The 23,907-nt window shown below is 41.4% G+C and overlaps 1 protein-coding gene across 7 annotated transcripts in view; it reads right to left on the bottom strand.

Annotated features, from left to right (window-relative positions):
• LOC100701407 (inositol hexakisphosphate and diphosphoinositol-pentakisphosphate kinase 1) overlaps positions 1-23,907 on the bottom strand; it is a 54,304-nt gene that overhangs the window by 7,152 nt on the left and 23,245 nt on the right. Inside the window, exons 6-28 of one of the 7 annotated variants that reach the window (XM_019361688.2) lie at positions 23,739-23,893; positions 23,513-23,614; positions 23,196-23,357; positions 22,414-22,535; positions 22,154-22,255; positions 21,654-21,740; positions 20,734-20,809; positions 20,298-20,407; positions 17,231-17,316; positions 16,824-16,949; positions 14,613-14,657; positions 13,480-13,601; positions 12,845-13,027; positions 12,460-12,601; positions 11,297-11,520; positions 10,894-11,021; positions 10,655-10,769; positions 10,216-10,323; positions 9,984-10,100; positions 9,652-9,792; positions 9,351-9,459; positions 6,825-6,976; positions 5,036-5,098 (exon numbers count right to left, since the gene is read on the bottom strand). In XM_019361688.2, the coding sequence (XP_019217233.1) occupies positions 5,075-5,098; positions 6,825-6,976; positions 9,351-9,459; positions 9,652-9,792; positions 9,984-10,100; positions 10,216-10,323; positions 10,655-10,769; positions 10,894-11,021; positions 11,297-11,520; positions 12,460-12,601; positions 12,845-13,027; positions 13,480-13,601; positions 14,613-14,657; positions 16,824-16,949; positions 17,231-17,316; positions 20,298-20,407; positions 20,734-20,809; positions 21,654-21,740; positions 22,154-22,255; positions 22,414-22,535; positions 23,196-23,357; positions 23,513-23,614; positions 23,739-23,893 (2,738 nt within the window). In that variant the 3' untranslated portion in view covers positions 5,036-5,074. The remainder of the gene's footprint in view (positions 1-5,035; positions 5,099-6,824; positions 6,977-9,350; positions 9,460-9,651; positions 9,793-9,983; positions 10,101-10,215; positions 10,324-10,654; positions 10,770-10,893; positions 11,022-11,296; positions 11,521-12,459; positions 12,602-12,844; positions 13,028-13,479; positions 13,602-14,612; positions 14,658-16,823; positions 16,950-17,230; positions 17,317-20,297; positions 20,408-20,733; positions 20,810-21,653; positions 21,741-22,153; positions 22,256-22,413; positions 22,536-23,195; positions 23,358-23,512; positions 23,615-23,738; positions 23,894-23,907) is intronic. The other 6 variants (XR_002062911.2, XM_025908988.1, XR_002062912.2 and 3 more) reach the window with 6 other exon arrangements.

The following is a 23,907-nucleotide window of genomic DNA, read 5'->3' as shown; positions in this document are numbered from 1 at the left end:
AAAATGAAATGAAGAGGAAATGAACAGGAAAAACTGTGTGTTCTTTAAAAAAATCAATTAATCATGTTTTTTTAACAGAAGATTCTTCATATGTAATTGCATTACCTATACTCTTATGTTCTATATAATTTATATATGTGTTCATAATTACATTTCTATATTTTGCTTGCTTTTGTTTGGGGGGGGGGGGGGGGGGGGAGTCTACATCCTGTGAAATTCAACTTGCCATGGCAAAAAGGTGACTTTCACACATGCAGGAAACATCAGCATTCACAGTAGCCCAACAGAGAACATGAAGCTCTATGATGACAATAAGGAATGGATGGAGGTTGAAGTGCTGCTTCCACCTTTATCCATCTACCCAGACAGCATGCTGGTCATCCTTGCCTTCACCATGAATAATGTGCAACAACAACAAATGTGTGCACGGCTATTCCCTAAAACAACTTATTCAATTCAAGCGGAACGAAATGCTTAATGGAGAGGAACCTTTCAAGGCCTCAAGGGGCCAAGATATCAATTTATAATTAGTTGAGTTGCTTGTTGTTAATGTTTCTCATGGGATCGTGTGCACTTTCAAGAGTTAAGAACATTATACAAACTGTTGCTTCTGCTTTTTAATCTAAAGCTTAGAACAAGAACAGGAATGGCAGGATACGACAAAGGCCTTCAGGCCTTCAATGGACTAAACACAAAATCTTTTCCTTACCCGATACAGCCTTGAGCAGCTTTATTCATTTGACAAAACAAAGACTACTGTGGATTATGAAAACAGCTTCCTGCCAAAGATGTGATGACAGCAGAAAAATTATTCTATCGTTTAAAGTGATATTACAAAGCCTCAGGAGGAAATGTTTTGCCAGTTCAGACAAGTTCCATGCTACAGCATTTCTCCTGCTGTCTTTAGTGTACTGTGTAATAGAGCAGGCGTTATATAAAAACACATTAGTTGGCTTTTATCACCTTTCCCTCCTCATCTCTGCTGCAGTGCGTTCACATGGACTTTATAATTCAGCTCACACAGTAGATGCAGTGAGAGGAGAAAAAAAAAGCTCACAGATCCTTCACTGCACTATTCACTCTCCACAAAGGCAGACATAAACATACGAGGCAGATGCAGATAAAGACGCGACAAGTCATAACAGACGGTCATCTCTGCTGAGTGCAAGCAAGCTGTGTTAAGCTGACAATGTGCCAGGACCTGCTCCTCAAACACTTTACACGATTGACAGGCCGCCACTTAATTAGCCAATTAAAATTAGCCAACAGATGATGACCCAGATCTTTCAGACAGACTCTCAAATATCTTCAACCCGGCCAAGAGATATTTTGTTATTTTGATGAGGAAGACACGGTGGAGGTCCAGTTGTTACTTCCCAGTGCAAAGGCCAAATTAGCGCCATCAATATCCGACATGTATTTCCACACAGACCTGAACAAAAGCCCAGCTGTAAAGGCTTCTTTTTCCTGCACCCACTGCTCAGGATGGAACATGCACACAATGCAATTAGGCAGGCCTCTAACCAGCGCATAAAAGAGTCTGGTTCACCAGACTGAACAGTATGCATGTAGAGCCATTAGTCGTCCTTATTGCAGATGTATTATTTGTTATAATTTGAGATTTTTAAAAAAAAAGTTTAAAAATGAATTGCCATGTTCTACCAATTCCACAAGTGAGCCGTAAATGTCCACTCATATGAAAAGACTTAAAGACACAGTGAAATTAAAGAATACGCTCAAAGTGTCTTATCAGGTCCTGATTGTTCGGTTACTTATTGAGCCTTTCAAAATAAATAAATAAAATATATACACATCACATTTCATATGGATTGACCACTTTTCTCACTTCTTGTCATAGTATTCTCCCCTTTTGGACCCAGACAAAGAATGAAACTACAATAATGCTAACAGTCTCTACAGCTCCTTACTCTATGATCATTTCTCAGTGCTCACATCAAATCAGAACCATCTTATAAAGATGTGAGAACTCAAATTTCCCTTGAACTGAGTCACATAAACTCATCTTTAATCTGCCAGATGCCTGGTACAAAGCTGTGTGATGTGGGATTATAATGATGTGAAAACCAAGCAGGTAACAGTGTGGAGAATTCAGAGGGACCCCATCCGTGTATTCCCAGCAGTGTGGATGCAGCTCGTCCATTTCTTTCTGTGCCATTTATATGAAAGGAAAACATTCTGGTTTAGTTGGATATTATAGTTGTTTTTACAGATGAACCCAAGACAGTGTTACAAGATTCAGGTCAGAAAGTTGTCCTTCCTCACGCCTCTCAAACTTCAGGTCTAATTATTCTCCTAAGAATACTCCATCTGGGTGAAGCGTTCAGGACACATGCCTCAGCCTTGCTTGACTGGAATTATCTGGGCAATTACCTCCACTAATGTCACGAGTGGACATTACATGGACATTCAGCTGGGAAGCTGGAAACTTAATGACCTTTAGATGTCCATTAGATTTTTTTCCCCTCCTGTGCACCTCTGTCAGGTGACACCTAAAAAAAGTTGAGGGCCGCAGTGCTTGCGTGAAAGCTAAGTTGCTTTAATAGTTTCACTGTGTCTTTAAATAAGCAGAGGAATACAGCGTTTGCATCTTTGGGCAGATGTGCAAAATAAGAATGTTTATAGTCGGACAATAAATGGAGCATGAGGCAGGGCTATAGATATCATTAACAGGCAGACCTAGGAGGGAAAATGAATGCACAGGCTGGAAGAAAAATAAAAGCAATGAGCCACAACAGATGCAAAGCTGAACTGGAACTGGCAGCATCCCACTTTTCCCAGCACCGACTGGCTGGGACTAAAGTGAGAAAGAGGAGGTAGCACCAAGTGTTTTCAAGGACTGCAGCGGCTGACCGGAGTGAGACTCTGGGAGCTCCTGACTAGACACCAGCTCAGTCTTGAAGAGGCGGAAGTGGTAGGGGCAGTGACGCAGGTGGTGGGCCATGGCCCCATCCACAGCCAGAGGGGCAAAGCCCAGCAGGGCTGTCTCAGCAGGAAGCCACTCCAGCAGCTGGGTTACGTGAGGCACGTCCGAGGGCTCTGAGGGGATGAGAGGCAGAGCAGGGAGAGAAGAGTAGAACTGGAAAGTGCAGCGGAGCAGGAGCAGAAATGGGAGGAGCTGAAAAGCAGTGCGACCGGAGGGCATTCGGTCGATTGTAGGCTGCGCCAGACAAAAACCTCACGGCTCAAACAGAAATAAACAGACTCAGTCCCACCTTTCCATTTCAAAGAAATCAAACGCAAAGCAGATAGCCTGAGGTCAAATAGAGAAGTCAGGGGAAAAAAAGAATGACTAAAAACACACCTGAGATCTGCTCCACGTAATCTGAATGAGAGGCTTTTTCAGTCAATCAGTGCTCAAACATCAGTGAACCCCAGGGCTATTTTTCAAGAAACTGTATGTGTGGCAACAGAACTGCAATGTGACAAGAGAAGTCGTATTTTAGATTTGTAGCATGAAGGCGTGACTTTCTGACAGATTTATATCACTAGCTCTGCGAATTGGGCAACTGCCCCGGGGCTCAGAACACTCAGGGGTGGGTTCAAAGGTTCGGCGTTCACTGTGTGGCAGTTGGCTACTGGTGACTCATCCCTAACTTGTTTGTATGCACCACTCAATCCCATCATCAGAAAGCAGCATGAGCTTTCAATCTGCAATAAAAGACCAGACATTTGCATATTTACAAATGGAACAGTTAACAGGACACCACAGAACCTCAAACATGTGTTTGTGTGAACTTGATGAATGCAAGTTCATTACTGACCCATTCTTCAGCTCAATTTTTGCCCGACATAAGAATAATATTTATTGAAAGCAAATACCTGTAACAAAGCAGATCACACCAATGTTAGTGGATCTTAAGAAAACTTTCACTTTTTAAAATGGATTACCAACGCATATTATTATAAATCAAAACTTGACTACAGGAGAGAAGCAAGAGAGCAAAATGGAGGGAAAGGCTCATGACTGTGGTTCCAGCTGTCTTTACAAAACAAACAAACAAAAAAAACGTGTCAACATATGAGATTTGTGAATTCCACCAACTCTTCAGCCACTCCGAATCAACATGTGAGAGGTTCCTGTGGCTCAGCTGACATCAATTCTGCTGACATACAGCCAGCACTAATCAAACTGCAAACATGTGATCAGCTGTTTCTGAGCTTTTCATATAAAGCCCCAAATACCATAAAAGGCCGTAATATGGAAACACTAAAGCAGCAACGTGTACATCAACTACTAAGTGTGACGAGGTAAAGCAAATATCACACATTCACTTTTCTGCAACTGTCTCTCTCTCACACACACACACACACACACACACACACACACACACACACACACACACACACACACAGCCAGGGATTGAACCACAGACCCCCTTGATTAACAGAAGCTCTACCTAAAATGGCTAGGTCAAGATTTTATTTAGAATTTATGACCCTGCATCAGTGATGTGGACGTCTAATATGTGTGTGGTCAGTACACTGTGACATCACTGTAAGTATGTGTGTGGTTAAACTGGGGTTAAATTAAAACAAGAGAAAAACCTCCTATTTAAAGTTTTATTTGGCATTTATAGCAAAGACTCAGACATTTATAAAAGAAATTATTTTAGAATCAACAGTGCATATGCCAGTGAGGATTTTTAAAATTTTCTTATGTGCATTGATTATCTACTCATGGAAATATATATAAGGAAGACGATATATTCCACATAGCTAACCATCCTGTGAACAGCAGGATTGGAGATGAAAACACTTGCAGGCAGAGCAGGTGATGTTAGAGGTGAAGGGCTGACAACACAAGTAAAAAACAAAACAAAACCCAAACACCGAAGGTGTGCAGGGAAAGAGAAACAAACAAAAAAAATTTAACTAAAAATCTGAGATGATGTAAGTAATGTAGCCACACGTCACACCTCCCAAAACAGAAAACATAGAAAATGTTTTCCCACAAAACGGTCATGCAAGATAAGAGGAGAACTGGAGGAGTGTCGAAAAAAAAAGGCAGACATACCATTAGTCGGATGCCTGGCATACGACACAGAAAATCTCTTTACTGCCGGCATAGAGAACAGCTCTGAGGAGATAAGAAAGGTAACTGGCATTACTGGGGCAGCTGGGATCTGAGTCTGCCTGTGAGTCTGTGTGTTTGAACACGACGGGGGGAAAAGGAAAAAGAAAAAAAAAAAAAGAAGGAGAAAACAGATTAGGAGAGAGTTGGCCTGTCGATTCATCAGTGCTTGTCTGCCAACAGAGCTGTGTGAAAAGGAGGGTCATCTTTGAATGAACAGAGTGGAGACTGAGTGCTAAGGCTGCTGTGGAGTGGGTGGAGTAAACAACAGACGTAAGAAGTGTGCTGATCTAAATGTCACCGACAGGAACACATCTCCTTTTTCCTCCAGCCTGACTGCTTCTGGCTGTTGATCACATTCAATGTGTTGGTGTAACGTAGTTTTTACTAACGCAGTAAAGCTGCAGACTGGGAAGAATAAAACAGAAAAAAACCCCTGAGCTGACAGGTGAAATAAAGCTCTGTAAAGCTTATGCATGTAATAAACGGTTTACCAAAGAAGAAAACCCACTTTTATGTCAGGTAAGAATCCATTCAAAGGAGTAAATTTAAAACATGATGAGAGGCATTTCGGAAAGCTGTAAAATAAAGGTTGGGAACCACCTCTCTGAAGTGCACTTACCACGGACACTGCAGGCCATCTTCAGATCTGAAGTGTGCACTTTCTTTCACCTTTCCAGCAATAAAACGATCTCTTGTTGCCCTGTTCTTTTTTTTCTTTAAACGAACTGCACTGACGTCAGGTCCAGACCCCGACCTGTCTCTCAGACAGCAGCACATAGGACTGATGCAACAGAGCTGAGAAAGTAAAGCATCTGCCAGTGTGTAGCTCTGCAGTCAGAGTGACACCAAGTGGATGAACTGACCGGCTCAGTTTGCTGTGTTTAAAAAGCTGCAGTGGAGGGAAAAAAAAATCCCTGCAGTTCGGATCCATATGCATAAATACACCTAATAGGAAAATGATGACGTCACCTGTAGATGAGTCACATTCATATTCATATTCGGGAAGCACTAAACAAATTTGTGTGATTAACCAGCTGCAACCATGAGAAATCCATCCATTCCAGATGTTTGTGGTAATTAAACCGGCTGTAAGGACCCCTGGTGGCTGTGAAAACAGCTTTCTTTCACTTACCATTACCGCCGTTACCAGACTCAGGGAAAAGGGATTATTTTAAGGTGGATTACTGGGTCTTATATCTGTTCCACATAACAGGCCGAGTTTCTTAATGTAAGGATTGCCGTAAATTGTGATTAATATGAAAAAATAAAAAGCCAGGCTTTTGGCTTATAGACACAAAACTACTTCACTTCACGAAGGATTGTGAAATAAAGAGGATATGTTACCACAACATGCACAGAGAGACAAAACACTTGAATCCGAGAGGAGAGCGGGTTGATCGGTTAGCGGTCAAGTTGATGTGGAAAAGTATTAATTGTATTCCAGCCTGCATGCTCAGCATTTACTACACAGCCAATCCCTCTGCTGTCAAATCAGTGCCCTTGCTGCCCATTCTTGCAGGGCAAAAATCATTAGGAGAAATGATGCAATGTATTGCAGCTGCTGATTTGTTTTGTCCCCAAAAATCAATAAGATGAATTTAGGAGCAAAAAAACATAAAGTAGGAAGGAAAAAAAACTTTTCAAAGCCAGGAAAAAAAAAAGCTTTTCAAATGGATACAGTTGAAAAGACCAGCTCCATGCGAGAGGACAGAGAGCGTGGTGAACGTACCAAACATGCCACTCTTGCACGGCAAACTGCCGGGGACAGAGGAGGCTTCGGGTGGTGGTGACGGTGGTGTGTGCGGACGTAGTCCCGAAGGTTGGGGGCGCTACAGGACACCCCGAGGGCTGAGGCACTGAAGAGGCCAGAGCAGAGCGAGCCTGTGTGGAGGAGGAGCCGTGGGAGTGTGGGGGGAGAGGTGAAGGGATGGGTGAAGTGGAAGTGTGAAGGGTGAGAATTTTTTTTAAATTACACACTAAATGATGTGGCCGAAGAGTGTGTTTGTGCTTTGGGAAAAATGAGTTTACCTGTATGAACAACCCTGTAAACACTAAAGAAAAAAAATCTTGCACAGATATTTATTATATAGATTTGATAAAGTTTATAATAGAAGGAAAAAAATACCTAGATGACATGCAAGCTGCAAGCTGTAAGGTTTTTCAGAACAGTGACTCAGTCTGTAAGACCCTTGTGTGAGTGATGTGTGCACATGCACAGAACACGTGGGTTTTCTATACAACCGTCACAATAGCATATCAAGCAGGCCGAGAGTGGAAATGAGTTTCAGACTTCTGCTGCACACAAAACAAACTAATCCTCATACTCGTACGACAAATTCAATTTCCAAAGACTTTAAATGAATACTTTATCTAAATATGTGAAACTCCAACTAAGCGTTGTGCTGACAGAGCGTCAGTGTGCTGGTGGAGATCTGTGACCTCAGCAACGTAGCACACAACAAACTGAGTGGCTCCACTCAGAGAGGGTTTAAAACATTAATGTAATGTGGACATAAAGCCAACTGCTGCTTTCAAACGTGATAATTAAGCACCGAGCAGCACGACGATCGGTGCATTATACAGAAAGGGGCACGCTAACCTACTGTAGCGATGTGACATTTAAAACAATAAGGATTTTTAAAGGGCCATCACTCATTCCCTGGTGATATCCAGCAGTAAGAAGTGACGCAGGTTGATGTACGCTAATCTTTGAAAGCTTTCGATCTCTTGTTTTTTTTCCACACCACGACTCCGCTCTCTCCTCACATTGTTGGTTTTATGGTTTTCTCCACACGTCTTTATTTAGATGGAAGCATGTCATGCTTGTAAGTGTCACCGTGTTAGCAGGTTGTTGAATGTTGCATGCCCTTCAAAAGTCCCTTTATTTAGGCTAAGGTTAAACTACATTCATGGACCCAGAGCGGTTTGATTCGGAACAATTTAAAGAGGTCAAAGGGACCTACATTGATATCTAACTTTACGTATGGGACCAAAAATGTTTTGTTAAAAGACTAATAACATTTAGAGTAGATTTTTAAGAGTTTGTCATTCAATACTGTCTTGAGTTTTGAGCTTCGAGCACACATTTGCCAAATGCAGCTAAATGCATTGGTCAGATCTGTTTATTCACATGTGAAGAACTGGAAAAAAAAAAAAAAAAAATCAAACTTGATCCGAAAAAATAAATGCAGCAAACTGGTCTCCTGAACAGCTGAGAATAGGTGTATACTCAAAGGTAACCTGTTACTGTGTGCTCAGTTCCAGCTAAACCTTTTTACCCCACAGCTGTATATGGCTGATGGGGTTTTGGCTTAATCCTGCTGGGCAGGCATCGCCGTAGGATTTTGAAATTAATACCACAGCCGTTTACCAGGAGGCTGAGGGGTAGAACTGTGGTCGCCAGTATTTTTTATTCTTGGCCTCTACTAGAGATGCTTTGTATAATTCACTGTTAAAAATAATCATTTATCTTATATTGGTCCTCGGTCCAGCTCCTCAGTTCATCCACTGTGTTAAACAAAAAGTTTTGGTTAGGTTTAGTTTTTGGGTTTTTTGCTCCCTTCTCCTTCCCTTTCAGCCAGGCTTCTTCTGATTGGCTGCTATTCACAAACACCTGAACTTTGGGTTATCAGCACATATGCTGACCTCAATATTTAGAGCAGGGATTTGAGTTATATCTCCAAGTCACTTCTGCAATATTAATAATCTTTACTAATTATATTAGTTTATGTTAGTCAAGTCAATATCAGTTACACTGACATTAAACAAAGAAAAGGCAAACATTAGTAACTAGAGAGTCTGGTTTTGTTTGACTATGAAGGTATTAGCATCTGTGGATGCCTTTGAAATATGAAATTAAATTATATATACACACACACAGGTAAAGCATGTCCACCGTGTTGTCACCTTATCACCTAGAGGGGAGAGGAACACGTCTTTGATCACCATATGACGCAATGATCCTGCAGTTGGCTGTGAACATGACTCTTCCCCGCTGACCTCTGGCCAGCATAGTTTGGATTCTGATCCCGTTTGGCTGCTGCTAAGCTAAACTAAGCTGGGGTGGAAGCTATGCGAAAGAAACGAGGGACAGACTGAAAGTGAAATGGAAAAGTGGGAGGGTGAAGGGGGAAAAAAAGAGGAGGCGCAGTGATGACAGCTGGAAATGAATGAGCGGTGAGGCCATGAACGCAGATATGAACACACAGCGAAAACACACATTCTCCCACACTCGCTCCAAAAATTAGATGCCTACCTAAGCCACTGGCTGGTTTGATCTCAGGAGACTGACGTGAGCAGGATATGAAGAGTCGATGGGATGTGCAGCCTTTGGTGGAATGGGTGGGGGAGGTTTCAGAGAGGACCTGAGTGGGGCCAAAAGAGACCAACGATATTAATCAGGGACCTGATGTTTAATGTTGCTTCAAGAGCATCATCGCACTTGTTAAATGACAGGCAAAAGTGTCAAAAGAGCCACTTCCTACTCCCGAAAGCAAACAAACACACACCCAGACCACATTTTGTCATTTTAACACTGAACTCTGGCAGTCTGGTACCTCCATGGAGCCCGTCTTGCGGTTCCGAATCATGGGAGACCTTCGCTGAATGTTGATTGGATCGGAGATTTGAAGTGCCTGGTCTGGCTCATCCTGGGAAAGGTCCTCCAGACTGCCCTGATTAGGCTTCTTGTCTTCATTCTAATTGGTCAGAGAAGAAAGAAGTGACTGACATCTCTGACCAACAAAACACACCTGAAGTCAGCATGCAACTATAAGGGAGCTTTTATTTTTTTAAATCTTAAATGGCCTCTTGTCTGTTTTGAAACTGAAATTTTTCACATTTTTAGACAATTTTCAACCAGCAATATGAGTGCGGTATTGTCACATACCTCTGAGGAGGCCGGCCGGAAGCCAAATCCAAGAGGAATAGTCTCTTCATCTTCACATCCTTTTACTCCTGGACTGAAGTGAAGCTCCACATGGAAGCGCTCCTCTGAGGAGGGGTCCTGCTCAAAACACAGACACAAATATACAAAGGAGGCTACGTAAAGGAGCCTGCAAGCCTGCAAAGGAAGCTGCAGTTTGGAGGAGGAGGTATGCGTTTCATTTCACCCTGCCCACCTTGTTGTTGTCTTCGTACAGCATGATGACTATCTGTGTCATATAGTTGAGTTCAGTCACAGCGCTCAGGTAGTCCATTGCTTGCTTCCACTGCTGGTCCTTCTCCTCCTGATGTGCAAAGAGAAGCAGATGTAAAATGAAACAGCTGTGCAACAGCACGGATGTGTGAAAATTCATGCAAGGGCAAGGTAAACGTCGGTTCTACAGTCTAATTTAGACAGTCCATAAGCATTCTGTTAACTTAGAACTACAGTTCAGCTTAGTTTTATTAGAACAAGTCACTGAAGTCATCTTCAAAAAGCCTTCTGTCTTGGAAGGAATGCCTGACTGCAATAAATGCAACGCTACAAAAGCTCTGTTCTGGCAATTCGCCCTCTAAATGTGCACATGCACACATGCAGAAAATCAAAAAGTCAAAGGTGACAAAACCACTGCATACATTCAGCAGGCCTCCGTAGCGGAAGATGCTGAGCAGGGAGTGAACGTGGCTCTCGCTTGTGAAGTAGAGGCGTGTGCGGACGTGACGCCCAGGAGACATGACACCCCGAGAATACCTGAACACCAGGGCGGAGGAAGAGACACAAGTGATTAACACAACACTTGTAATACTTGTTAATACACGTATGCATGTGGCTTATAGACATGTTTGTGCGCTTCAGTGGTGTTCTGCATTCTCACAGAGGGTGCAACTTGTTGACAGCCTCGTCCTCGTGGGTCCTTTGCAGGTCCAGCTGGATTTTCTTCATCAGGGGAACACAATAAGCCTGGGCGATGTCCAATTTCTCTGCTCTGTTGATGCCATACTCCTGATGTCAATGAACAAGAGAGCGAGCCATTAAAATACCATGTTTTTACATGTTATTTGTGACAAGGCACTTTAATTCAGAAGACACGTTCATGAATGGAGATTTGAACCCTGCTCTCGCTGGTAAGGTTTTCTGACTAAAACATGACATTTTAAATGCGCCATTGGAATAATGTTGCTACATCACTCATTACTAATGCTACATTTGTGGAAAATTTAAAAATAAGTGCTGGGCAGCACTTGAAAAACACAATTAAAGACACTGATGTGATTTACCTGTGGTATGACTATGTCAGCCAGAGCACGGGACAGTCTGAAAAGTTCCCGTGTGTCCTCCAGGTCAAGAGAGGCATTATGCTGAAGGTCATATTTGATGCAGTCGTAGATATCCGGGATCTTGCTGATGTCGTAGCGCCCATTCTTCATGCGGAAGTCTCTCTCCAGCTTAGACCAGCGCTGTAGCATCAACTCCAACGTCTCGCTGTGGTAAAGCTGCAGGTCTGGAGAAAACAAATAAAAAATACAGAGTGACCAATTTTATCATTGTTAAAAAACCCTAAATATACAAGATGGCCGATTTAAAATCAATCCAGTACTGTCAATCTTTATATTTTGCTTCCATAGGGCCAGATTTTATTGAAATCTTTAAAAAGGCTCTTGAACATTAAGTCTCCCGCTTTCTGAAGGTTGTTACAAGTTTTTTGGGGGGACACTGACATTCTACAGCCACCTGTACAACACAGTGGAGGCTCTGTCATGGCTGGGGCTGGATTTCAGTCACTGGTGTCGGAGACCTTGTTAAAATTATAAATACAGAAAAAACACCCTCAGATTTTGATTAACCACGCAAAACCACACGGAAAGCGTCTGATTCGCAACGGCTTCACTTTTTAGCATGAAACCATGGCAATCACACTGCTGATGTAATAGAAGCATAACTGGATAGAAAAAACACACAATGGAGCAGGGCGGGATCACCTTAACAGAGAACAGAACAAAAAGCAGCCAACATCCAAAGAAGAGCTTTGAATGTCCTTGAAGAAGCCTGGAGAACTATTCCTGACGACTACTTAAAGAAATGACGAGAAAGCTGGCTAACAGAGTACAGGCTGTGTTGCAGAATAACGGCGATCATACCAAATACCAACTTTCAAGCTTGTTGGAATTGTACAAAACCTTGTTTTTTTTCCTTTTATACTACATTTATATTTATGTTACCTCATGTTACAATAAATAACTCCATATAGTTCCAATTTTCTACCAGAATATAAAGAAATGAGAGGTGGGTCAATACTTTTGAACTTGTCCATATATACACTATAGTTTCAAGCTTTTCTGCATCAACCTTATTCATACGTAACACTTGACTAAAATAAATACTGAGGCTTTAAAAACAGTAAAACATTTTAAAAGTGATCCTTTCTGCAGGTTCTCAGTACCTGCAGACTTGGGGTCCTCTAGTCTCTTTCGGATCTGCGATGTAAGGCTCTGGATGAGGGCATACACCTTGTCACAGGTTTTGACTGGATTCTCTATGACCTTCATGGAGTTCACCAGTGACGGACTGCCAGTCGGAGCCAACTGGGACACGATAGAAGCAGAAGTAAATAGATAACATGTTCTGCCAAACACCATGCAAGAGATTATGCCAGAAAAGACTGTCAATATATGTATGAGCAGTTGCAAAATTCTTTGGATAATCCAAATCTTATCTGGATTAAGAGGCACATTTAACTGTTTAAACTAACTGGAGACTTTACTTGCAAACAAGAAATTGCACCATACAGCTTATCACTAACTGAGCAATTCCATGTGTGACAACACCTTTTGGTAGTCCTCCTCTGTAAAGTCCTGGTCCTTTTGCATGATCTCGTGCAGCCTGGCTTTCACTTTCTGCTGGCAGTCAGTCAGAGAATCGCTGTCACTGTCCAGCAGTCCGTTCATGTTGGCACTCTTTACCATTTGAACCAGGATAGGTGTCAGCTCCCCTTCTAGAGCCAGCAGACCCTGCAGACATGCATCAGATTTGAAATGGTTGAAAAATAACAGATAAATATGTGAGGGTTAAGTCATGCCGAGTAACCCGAGGCAAACAAAGTAGATGAGTCCACTCTCAACACTACGCTTGTCTTCTCATTCATAACCTTAACTAATGTTGTTTCTATGTTGTGGTGAATTCTCAACCTGACTCAAACTCTTCAAACAGACCATTCCTCTGCAGATGATCAGTTAGCTGTTTTACAACCATCACACTACTGTGTTTAGTATTGAGCAGTGGGAACATAAATTCCACACTGGCCAGGAAAGCAAGCCAAGCAGCCCCTATTTATGGCAAACGAGTGGGTCTCGTTCATGCAAAGCTGCTTTAAATGCTCTCCTCAAGCTCCATCAGAATTGCTTAAGTGATAAAGTAAGATTTATATGAAGAGTTTAGTCTTCCAATACAGTGAGATAGTTACCTTGGCAAAAGCAGCAGCCGTCATCTGCACCCTTCCTTCGTCAGAGGCGTAGATCTTCAGGTCATGGCGGTAAGTGCTGTGCAGGCGCAGGAGGCCACAGCCAGGAAACCCGGCATAGTCACCTGTAGAATTGAACACAGAGTGGAGCGCCACAGTTAACTGGCATGATTACAGCACTCAGATGTACAGTACAACACATTTTTTTCCTTTCTTTTTCTTTTTTAAAGAAACGACTGAGTCGGTGAGGTAGTTGAAAGAATAGAGAAAAACAAATTTTAGTTTTGATTGTACCCAATAGTAGCAAAGATTTCCATCAAATATTGCACAACGGGCCAGTACAGCACATGTGCGAGTGCAACATCACTTTCAGTTCAAATGCATCGGCTTGTCAGATTTTAATAGGGTTCGTTTCACTTAAATGTGAACTTAAATGTTGTTGTTTAAGCTGAAAATAAAATGAAGTGAAAGTGAAGTGAACTGAAGTTTTAGTAGTCTCCCCAAAATTTGTGACAATAACTCCCCTGCAGATGAGATTAAATATCCTAGATTACCTCTCTTTGAAAACAGACCAAGTCTTTTAACATTCTCAGTATTTCATGTTAATGTAGGGGGTGGATGCAAACTAACGCTACAGATCAAATCACACTGATGCTTCATGCATTTCTCTTCTGCAGGTAGCCTGACACTGCATCGCCATGCCTCATTTAGAGATCAGCAAATCTGGGACGTGATGAAGACATATCCCTGTTTAAAGCTTTAACACAGGCCAAAATAGATAGGTTTTATCAAACAACATCTCAACAACTCATGAAAAAAAAAATGCAGTAGGATTAGTGTGAGATGATGCGCGTTAGCTTTGAAAAAGAAAAGCTCCAGTCACTTTAGCTGCCCGCATATGTACGGGCAAGTGACCTAAACAATGTCTACATTGGAGGATCATCTTGGAAACACATCGACACAAAATAAAGCAGTCCACAGCAATCTGATACAAAACAGGACTAGTCGCCATGTGAAATTAACCAAAATCATGATGATATGAGGAGAGAGCAGACCACGTTAGTGGACGGAGCGACAAACGCTCAGAATGACAGAGGAGCGGAAGAGCGGTGATATCCAGGAAACCCTTCTCTTACCAAAGTCAATAGGGGAATCGCAGCCAAGGGACCGGCGATTACCGGCTAGTAGTTTACATAGAGCAACAACAACAGAGAAGAGCAGAGTTAATCGACAAAACTTGTGGTGGAGAGAAAGAAAGGATTGAAAACAGTGGCTGGGGTGAGACAATTGTCTTCTTTTTATAGATAAAAAAGAAGCAACACAATGTCTACTTTTAGGTTGGTTTTCTTTATAGTTTGAGTTTTGCATGCACCACAAAACAAACCTTTGAGTAGGACAGGTGATGACTAAATGGCACTATTGCTAATTTTAAGACCTACGGGACATAAAGTCGAGAGAAGCCTTTATGCAGCTGACTTCTTACTGCTCAATCTGAACAGAGAAAAATTAAAGCTGCTTTTCTGTTTTAAAACACTTTGAACAAAACCCATTTTGGGTGTTCTCAGATGAGGCCACACCTAACTGCAGGACAACTTGGTACAGCCTCTAGGTGGCAGTGCGAGCAGCATTTTCAGCTTAGGTACTGTTACTGTTTTTAAAAAAAAAATAGAAAAAAAAATATTGAATGTCATGAATTTAAATCAGTACTGCAAAAAATGTGTAAGCAGTTCTTTTTTCATACTTGAGGTTACACTTCCTGGTTACTTTATTACATTTCCTGGTTTTTGAACATTCCAGCATAATGGCTACGATGTAAGGTTACAGCAGTCTTACGTGAATTATATCTTTATTGAAAAGACTATATTTTATTAGAGTGGGACAAATCAGTATAATTCAATCTACAACACTATAGGAATGAATAGAGCCAAATTAATACCTCTCTGAGTAAGAAGTGTCAGTAAGCAGTAGTTATTATTATGAATGTAATAAGGAATTTTATAGCTCAGATGATTGTATTGTCTTAGATTTTACATGCGTACCTAATAAATCATCCACTGACTGCACTTCTGTTTAGGTCCTCTGATTCTCATTTTTGTCCTGATACTGTTAGCCTTCGCTAGAGTTGCAGCTCAGCATCTTTGTTTAATCTCAACGACCTTTCACATCAGACTGTTTAAGCTGGTGTTGACGGTATACTCTTAAATCCAGGTCATAATTCCTGCTTATTGTGGTGCAGACCACATGATCTTCATCAACAGAGAGAGTTCACTCTGTTATGGAGCAGCAGTTTGTTCAAACAGTTTTAAAGCCTTGAGGTAAAAATGTGACTTAATGTCCTCAGAAGGTGTCTGCAAGACATGAGTGATTGTACTGAAGTGGCAAGATTAGTCTCATTAATTTTTCCACCTGAAACTAAAGATTATTTTACTACCAATTAACTGCAATGAATTTCTTTAAACTTAAACTGATTGTTCCATTTAAAAGAAATTAATTAATCTTACTTTTTATATATAAACAGTGTAACTAGGTCACCAAAGTCCTTCATCCCTATCATTGTTTTCCTTATCTTCTGTCTCACTGTTACAGCGCTGGCTGTTCATACTAAACCTGTTCAAACACTTTCCGGTGTTTGTTCTGTACGATATTGACAACAGTGAAATTCTTAATTTGATCGTCTTTGGGAGAGCTTTGACTGTGAGCACAGAAGCCCCACCCCCCCATTGTTTACACCTTTTTCTTGCAAGGCCAGGCCAATCACAGCAAAGTTTACTTAAAGTTTACTGCTGTCTAAAACAGTTTGTTTCAAACAGCAGATGAGCTAAGGGGCTGCGCCAAGAAGAAAAATGTGCAGCCCATCATTACTTTAGGCATCAGTAATTTTTATTTACAGATGCTGTGTATGCAACTCCTCAGTTTACTTTTCAGTAAACTTAAGAGACTTGCTACGAGCAGCCTTTCTAATGTTTTTTTATTTTTATTACTACAATCTAAGATGTCCCACACTATAATAATAAATTGTTGTTGAGTAAGACTTTAACGTTTCTGCTCTTGGCAACAGTGAGTCAGCAATCTTTCTACATCATCGCAGCCACAAATGACAATGGGTGGGATAAAAAGAGTGCAGTGGCAGCTGGAAGCCTGAAAATCTGGCTTGTCAACTCTAACACAGCCGTTTCAGCCTGACCTCTTTTCACACAGTGGATGTATGACTCCTATCATGTGTTGGCACTGCAAACGGTGCCGTTTTTAGAAACTACAAAGGAGGACTGAAAACTGACACCAGAGCAGAAGGCGTGAGAGCCATTGTAACTACATCTTATAGGCTAGAGCATGTGTCTGGCTGGTACCTTGACCTCCGGGGTACATGCAGCGAAAAGCCCTGCCCAGCTCCTCAGCCTGAACCCGGCCTGCAGGCGTCAGCTCCCCACCCCACTTCAACACCAGCAGCAGAGATGGGCCATCCTTCTTAGAATCTGAAACAAGAAGCAGAAAGTTACCTTTGGAATTTTAACATTTGATTTTCCTTTATATAAATAATCAAAACCCAAAACATTTTCTGTAGCCATACTGACAAATAATGTTGTCCATGGTGAGGTGCAACCAAAACACTGAAGGCGAGGCTCCAAAACACAGATACTAACTGGTGACTGATTACACTGACATTCACTTCCAATCACCGTTTGTGTGTATTTATTTACATATAATTTATCTTTGTGACCCAGCACACACAACAATCAGTGTCTCAGTACGATACCTTCTTCTTCACTGGATGCTTTAGGTTTGCCATTCCGCAGGTAGGTGAGCTGGACTTTCCTGTTGATACCTGAGAAATGACCATACCTGGTGGGGGGGGGATGAACACACACACCATCAAGCAAACACAACAAAGTTTTATATGTACGCGGTGAGACAGTCGAATAGATTTCATCTCATATCCAAGAGTTTCGTCCAAATGTTTAGCAGCAAACACACGTCTGACTTTCATTCCATGTTTATGACAAGATGAGCTTAAAAGAGATAAGACCAAGGCAACAACTTTCAATGACACAACCATCATACACTCTGCTACAGTAAGCACTACTATTAGCAGTTGTTTCAGTCACTTTGGAGGTAAATATTTACTGCAGTTCTTTGTAATTGTGTATCTGTATGTAAGCACATGAGAATGTGAGCAGGAGCAAAAGGACCACCCAGAACAATCAGACAGGTGGTGCTTATTGGATTAGGATGCTTTATTTGAGGATGCAACAAAGTCTATAAATAATAAGGGAGGAAATAAGGGAAAGCAGGTGCAGACGCCTATAGAAATGTGGAAATGTGGTTTGGTCTCATCTGCGTAGCTCCACATGATGTTAAAGTGGCCAGCTCCCTAGCTCTGTGTCTTAATGGAAGCAACATGATCACTGTTTATAGCTTTTTATATTCAAAAAGCAGGATAGCGCATTGAATGCTTACACTACTGCATAAGCTCACAGCACACATACAGATGCCCTTCAGACTTAAAGGCCTTGCTATGCAACGCGTGGTCACTGCGGCGGTACATGAGCTGGCTTCCCTCTCTACTTCACTGACAGTTTAATTTTATATTTATTCATCAAAAGTCAAAAACTGCAGTTCCTCTAGTACAGGGGTGTCAAACATAAGGTCTGGAGGCCAGAATCGGCCCATCAAAGGTTCCAGTCTGGCCCAGTGGATGGATGAAGGAGAGGATAAAATTTGGAGTTTTAACTGTGTTTTTATAACCTCATTAGTAAAAAAGCTGTAAAAGACCTCCTCTGCGGCCATTCATACATCGCCAAAGTAAATAAGTAATTAATTAATAGATAAACAATTAACTGAGAGAAAGCCCCCCTCTCAAAAAAAACAACCAAACAAAAAAACAGGACATTTTCTGTCTATTAACAAAAACAGGACAGTCTGGGCAAATGAGCTAGGAGACATTTAATGCTACACATTAATTTCTTACAGTCCAAACAGTCCAAGCCCAAAGAGTGCTGATAGATTTCTTTCACATACTACAGCACATGTCTTTATCCTGTAGAAAAACTAAAACGTATTGTTGAGACTGCACTTCTTGTTCTTATAAATAAATGCCTAACGAATCAAATGTGTAGTTAAACTTCCTTACACCAACAGAAAAGGGTGTTTCACTGGTCTGGTGTCATTATGTCATGATGTAAAATTAGTTGACATAAAACGCACAGCTTCACAGCCTGCCAGAAAACACTATAGTCCTGGCCTCAGAATAGTCACAACAGACTTCCTAACTCCTCTACAGTTGGTGAATTTCTTTAAAACAACCTTGTTACTGGAAACATGGGTGTGGCCGCTTTAACTGGCAAATGTGCCGACATGTAGCGCTATAGTCGACCGGTGTCTACCAAGTCTCAGGTAAACTAATTGGAGACACTGAAATGGACCACCCTGCCGTCTTAGCGTCGGCGGTGCTTTCTGGAGCGCTTTTAATGGAATCATCTGAAAAATGTTAAACCCTGCTGTGTGGTACTGTCTGTCTAAGACTGTGCTCCAGTCTTCTTGAGTGAAATTCTAGCATTTTATTAGACTGTTACTAAAACTAATTTGCACATGTGTGCATCTTTGCATTGCACATGTGTGCATCTTTGCATTGCACATGTGTGCATCTTTGCATTGCACATGTGTGCATCTTTGCATTGCACATGTGTGCATCTTTGCATTGCACATGTGTGCATCTTTGCATTGCACATGTGTGCATCTTTGCATTGCACATGTGTGCATCTTTGCATTGCACATGTGTGCATCTTTGCATTGCACATGTGTGCATCTTTGCATTGCACTCGCACAGTTTATGAATGCAGCTTGCCAATCAAGCTAGCTAGTGTTATTGGATAATTGAGTACTTCACCCTCTCATCCAAATGTGGTAACCTCTGGCTTCAAAAAACAAACATAGCGTCAGGCAAAATGTTACTGCTGAGGCTTAAAAATGGTGATGTCACTGTGTTTAAACCCTCAGTAGTTTAAACTGTGCTTTTCTTGCAAATTTGACCGTCCCTGTCTTTCTAATTATTGTTAATGTGCTCTTGTGCAGAGTATCAAATTACCAGAATGCAGATCTGAGGCGGGAGGAAGGAAGACATTAGGAGGTTTAGAGTGTAGCTGATAGGTAGTGAGGAAAGCATGCACACGAAGTAGCACCACACACACGCTGATTTACACACACAGAAACACAGTGAAATAATCAGAGACATTTGACTGTGTATGTGTCTGATGTTAATAGCTACAAATGAATGAATTTTAATGGAAATTAAGTCTACAGTTAGTGTACAAAACATTAGAAATATCTTCCAAATGCCTAATCTTAAGATGCAATAACTAATCCATCTTCTGCTTCCTTTACATTTTTAATCAGTGAAATCTGAAAAAAAAGTTTCACAGAGTTTTGGTCTGTCTGAAACATAAAAAGATCTGTGATATTTCTAATATTTTGTACACACAGTCTAGGTTGGCTAAAGAAAAGGAGGCCAGTAAAACCTCATCCTTTACAAGTGAGAAGGGAGAGGGTGCGTACTGATTGTCATTCAAGCTGGATTCCCTTTTGAGAGAACAGATGGGTGAAGAAGGGAAGGATGGGTGGGTGGGAAAGAGGGATAGAGGAGGGAAGAAAAGATAACGCAGTTAAAGACAAGCCAAGAGGGAGGGAGCGTCTTCATGGTGAAGGTGTCTGTTTGTGAGTATGAGAAAGTCTGCTGATCTGCTGATGACTGAGATGACAGGAAACAGGAGGGTGATGAGTGATGATATATGTGTGTGTGTTTGTTTTCCAGGTGAAATGTCACTCACATTTCCAGAACAGTCTTAAGCTGCTCCAGCTTGGATTTCTTCTCCTCAATCTCACAGTCAGTGTGCTGCCCCAGTTCGACCAGGAGCAGGCGAGCGATGTCCAGCACTTCCTGGAAGCACAGAGGTCTTTACCTTTAAACTCGAGTGCTGGTGAAATATTGGAGCTTAAGCTGCACACAGTGATGGCATGAACGCAGTGTGCAAGACGGGATTTAGACAGCTCAGTGTATTTAGACAACAAGACAATGAAGGTTTGTGGTCCATGATGATGATAACGCTTAATATGTGGGAATGTTTAAAAGTACTTTATTATTCTTAAAGGATTCAGTCATAATCATTCAAAAAACAAACAAACAAACAAAAGAAAACCCAAATATGCAAATAAGAGACAGCCTGGGAAAAAATGAAGCAGGAGATTATTAGTGTTGTCTCTCACCTGCAGCTGCTTTGGTTTTTTGAGTTTTAGCTTTCCTGTTTTATATCCTCCGTACTTTTCAAACAGTTCAAAGAATCTGGTGAAGGATAAGCAGAGCAAAAAAATCAGAACATAATTAAAAAACAAAACATCTATGTTAAATGATTATCCAACAAAAGTTCGCAAGGAGCTGATTTTATTTATACAGTGGACAGGTCACCAGCCCATCATCGGGCCAACAGAGTGACGTGCACACACACGCACACACTCTAGTCGGAGCGGCCCGAGGAAACCCATGCAGGGCAAACTCTGCACAGAAAAGCAGACAACCAGGAGGTTTGCAGACAGCAGACACTGCCATCATTGACCCAGGGTTAAAATTTCTGAGGGGAAGTTCTTGAAATAAAATGCACATCAACATTCACAGTCTCTGCCTATGCAGCCACCCATGGAGAAACCTGGAAACTACTCTGACTAATCATCAAACTATATCTATATTAATATCTACTGAGGTGTCAAAACTCATTATGGGTACAGGAGGGGGAAGGTCATCAAATGTCATCCTCTAAATGTGTTCATTTCATTCTGTGGAAAATAAATCTAATTGTTTCCACATTCCCTTTAATAAATTATGCTTCTTGTAAATCCTGGAAATAGATGTTTCTATACTATGATTTACTCATGATAGTGAGCTGTATCTGTTATCTCTTAACAACACAAGGTTTACTTTATTCATGTTAAATTATATATATATGGACGCAATCATGAGTAAATTATGGGATGGGGAATATTCAATATCCAATACAAAAACAAATGTTTTCCCCTGTTTTGTTTATTTTTCCACATATACAGAACTTTATTATAAATGTTTGTACTTTGAAAAACAAAAGTATGAACAGGGAAGAAGGAAGGCATCTCAAGGCTTAATCTGAGTGACTCACAGAGGATGGCGGACTTCCATTTTCATCTTTTGCTTTGGCGTGCGGTCTCCGTGTCGGATAATGGCGATAACACAGCGCAGCTCCATCCTGAAGGAATAAAAAATGAGGCAAAATGAGCAAAACACACCAGAGACTTCAAACTGAGGCTGAACTGAGTCTGGGAAGTCAGTGGGTCAGTGGACCCAAGCAACCATCTGTTAATGTGTTGTGTCATTTTCCCATGACTACTTTTTTTTTCCTTAAGTATTATTCTGGGAATCCTTTGAGGATTTTGCATAATCCCATCTGGGAATAATTTTAAGTGAAGGCTAAAACGAGTAATGAGAAACGGAACTTACTTATTCCATGTTTAATGTAAAATTAAACATAAATGTTTAATTTAAGTGCATATTTTAACATGACCCTTAATTACCAAAAAAAAAAGAAAAAAAAAAGTGGCCTGCTCAACAACATATTTCCTCAGAACACCATTAGGAAATATTTCGTCTTTCAGTACGTACATGGTTCCTGAGGTTGTTGGGACGATGGGGATGTCTTCAGCCTCCATGGGGATGGACCAGGGGATGTGGAGCTGGGGGGCTAACTCCCTCATTACCATATTCCTGGAGATGACGAGAAAAGCAAAAAAAACAACCAAAATGACTAAATGCGAAGCAAAGCTCATTCCATCAGCTCTTCCTTGTGCCAAACAATCCACGGCTGTTTGAAATTGAGCATGTCCATCTAGAAAGTCACAGTCCAGTGTAGCAGCAACACCTACCCCAGGACTTTGGCACAGTCGTCGTAGTATTTCATGGAGTTTTTGACAAAGCTGAAGCCGTTAACGTCACAGACAAATGAATGGCCATTGGCTCTGAGCAGGTCGAACCCACACACTGTTTGCTATAATCACACAAGCAAAAGCATTAAAGCCACTTCACAGTGCATGAGAATGTAGTTAGCCGCTGAGCAGAAAACACATTCAAACAACTAAACAGGTGAAGTAGGATTAATAAAAAATATATATCCTACTTTACATTTGACATAAAGAATGTGTGTATGTGTTGTTTTCCACTGGATAGAAAATAGAGCAACTGAGAAGCTGTTTTAAGATTTCGTTATCGGGAAACGAAATGCTACATTTCTCCAAATAACATTACATTTCTTAGCAGTAATACATTTTTTGTTGCCTTCTGCTGCAGTCATGTGTTTTACTTTGTTCAGAGTGGAGGAGTTTCTTCTATTTATGAGTTGTATAAGATGAATTGTAGGTGTTAGTAGAGTCAGCAGCAGAAATCCTCTCTGCTGGTTACTACACTGCGTACTTGAAAAGTGCTTTTAGTTCCTTTCATTTATTTAAAAAAAAAAAAAAAAAAAAAATCTAAGTGGTTTCACCTTTCACTCATAGTTTTCCCCATATCTGGAGACTCTACAAAGGGTTACACAGGAGGCACAGGAAGCAGTAAAAATAACTAGAAAGGGACCACGAGACCACGGTGGTTACACGGCTCATAGTGAACACTCACTACATTCGCACACGGTGGGCTTGTGCGAGTCTTTTACCTTGAATGCCAGGCAGACCTTGCGGGCCACCAGTTTCTCCATGGCGGTCAGCATGACTGGGTAGCGGATCTCCTTCCCCTCGCTGTCCCTCTCTACCTTCCCATCCAGTGCTGGAGACTTCCTGGCCTCAGCGTGAGCATAGTCCGGGCCCACTGTATAAACCTAAGAAACAGCACAGAGGCAAAAGACCAACGACTCAGAAGACGTCTCAGAGCAGATGAAATTACTTTATTTCATTTTTCTGTTCTTGACCAATATGGTAGCTCCCACCACAACAGTTCAACAATGTATAAACTTCAAATAACTATGAACGGTACCTTTACATCAGTGCCATCCGTCGGCATGAACTCCTCGTAGATATAAGAGCCAGTCTTTCGTACACTGCTTTCTGGGGAGTACACACTACTACGGCTCCCTATCTACAGCAAAGAAGAAGAAAAAAACAAAAATAAACTTATATAGCCACATTTAATGTTCAGCATGTTAAGCTAATTGTCATAACAAAAACATGGTATTTTTTCAGCTTCAGTGATAAACGGGTACCTTTCTGAAGAGTCTTTGGCTTCCTCCTCCGGCAGATGTTGGGTAATAGATGTAGACGTTGTGGTCCTCTGCGCACACTGGTTTCTCCACAAAGGGTTTATGGAACACCTCCCCATTCACCTCAACTTGGTCCTCCCCCTCCACCAGGTTACACTCTGCACAGGGCAAC

Source organism: Oreochromis niloticus, linkage group LG7 (assembly GCF_001858045.2).
Source record: "Oreochromis niloticus isolate F11D_XX linkage group LG7, O_niloticus_UMD_NMBU, whole genome shotgun sequence".
NCBI classification, from domain to species: Eukaryota; Metazoa; Chordata; class Actinopteri; order Cichliformes; family Cichlidae; genus Oreochromis; species Oreochromis niloticus.
Note: the sequence above shows the minus strand (reverse complement) of the source record. Positions and strands in the feature narration are given on the sequence as shown.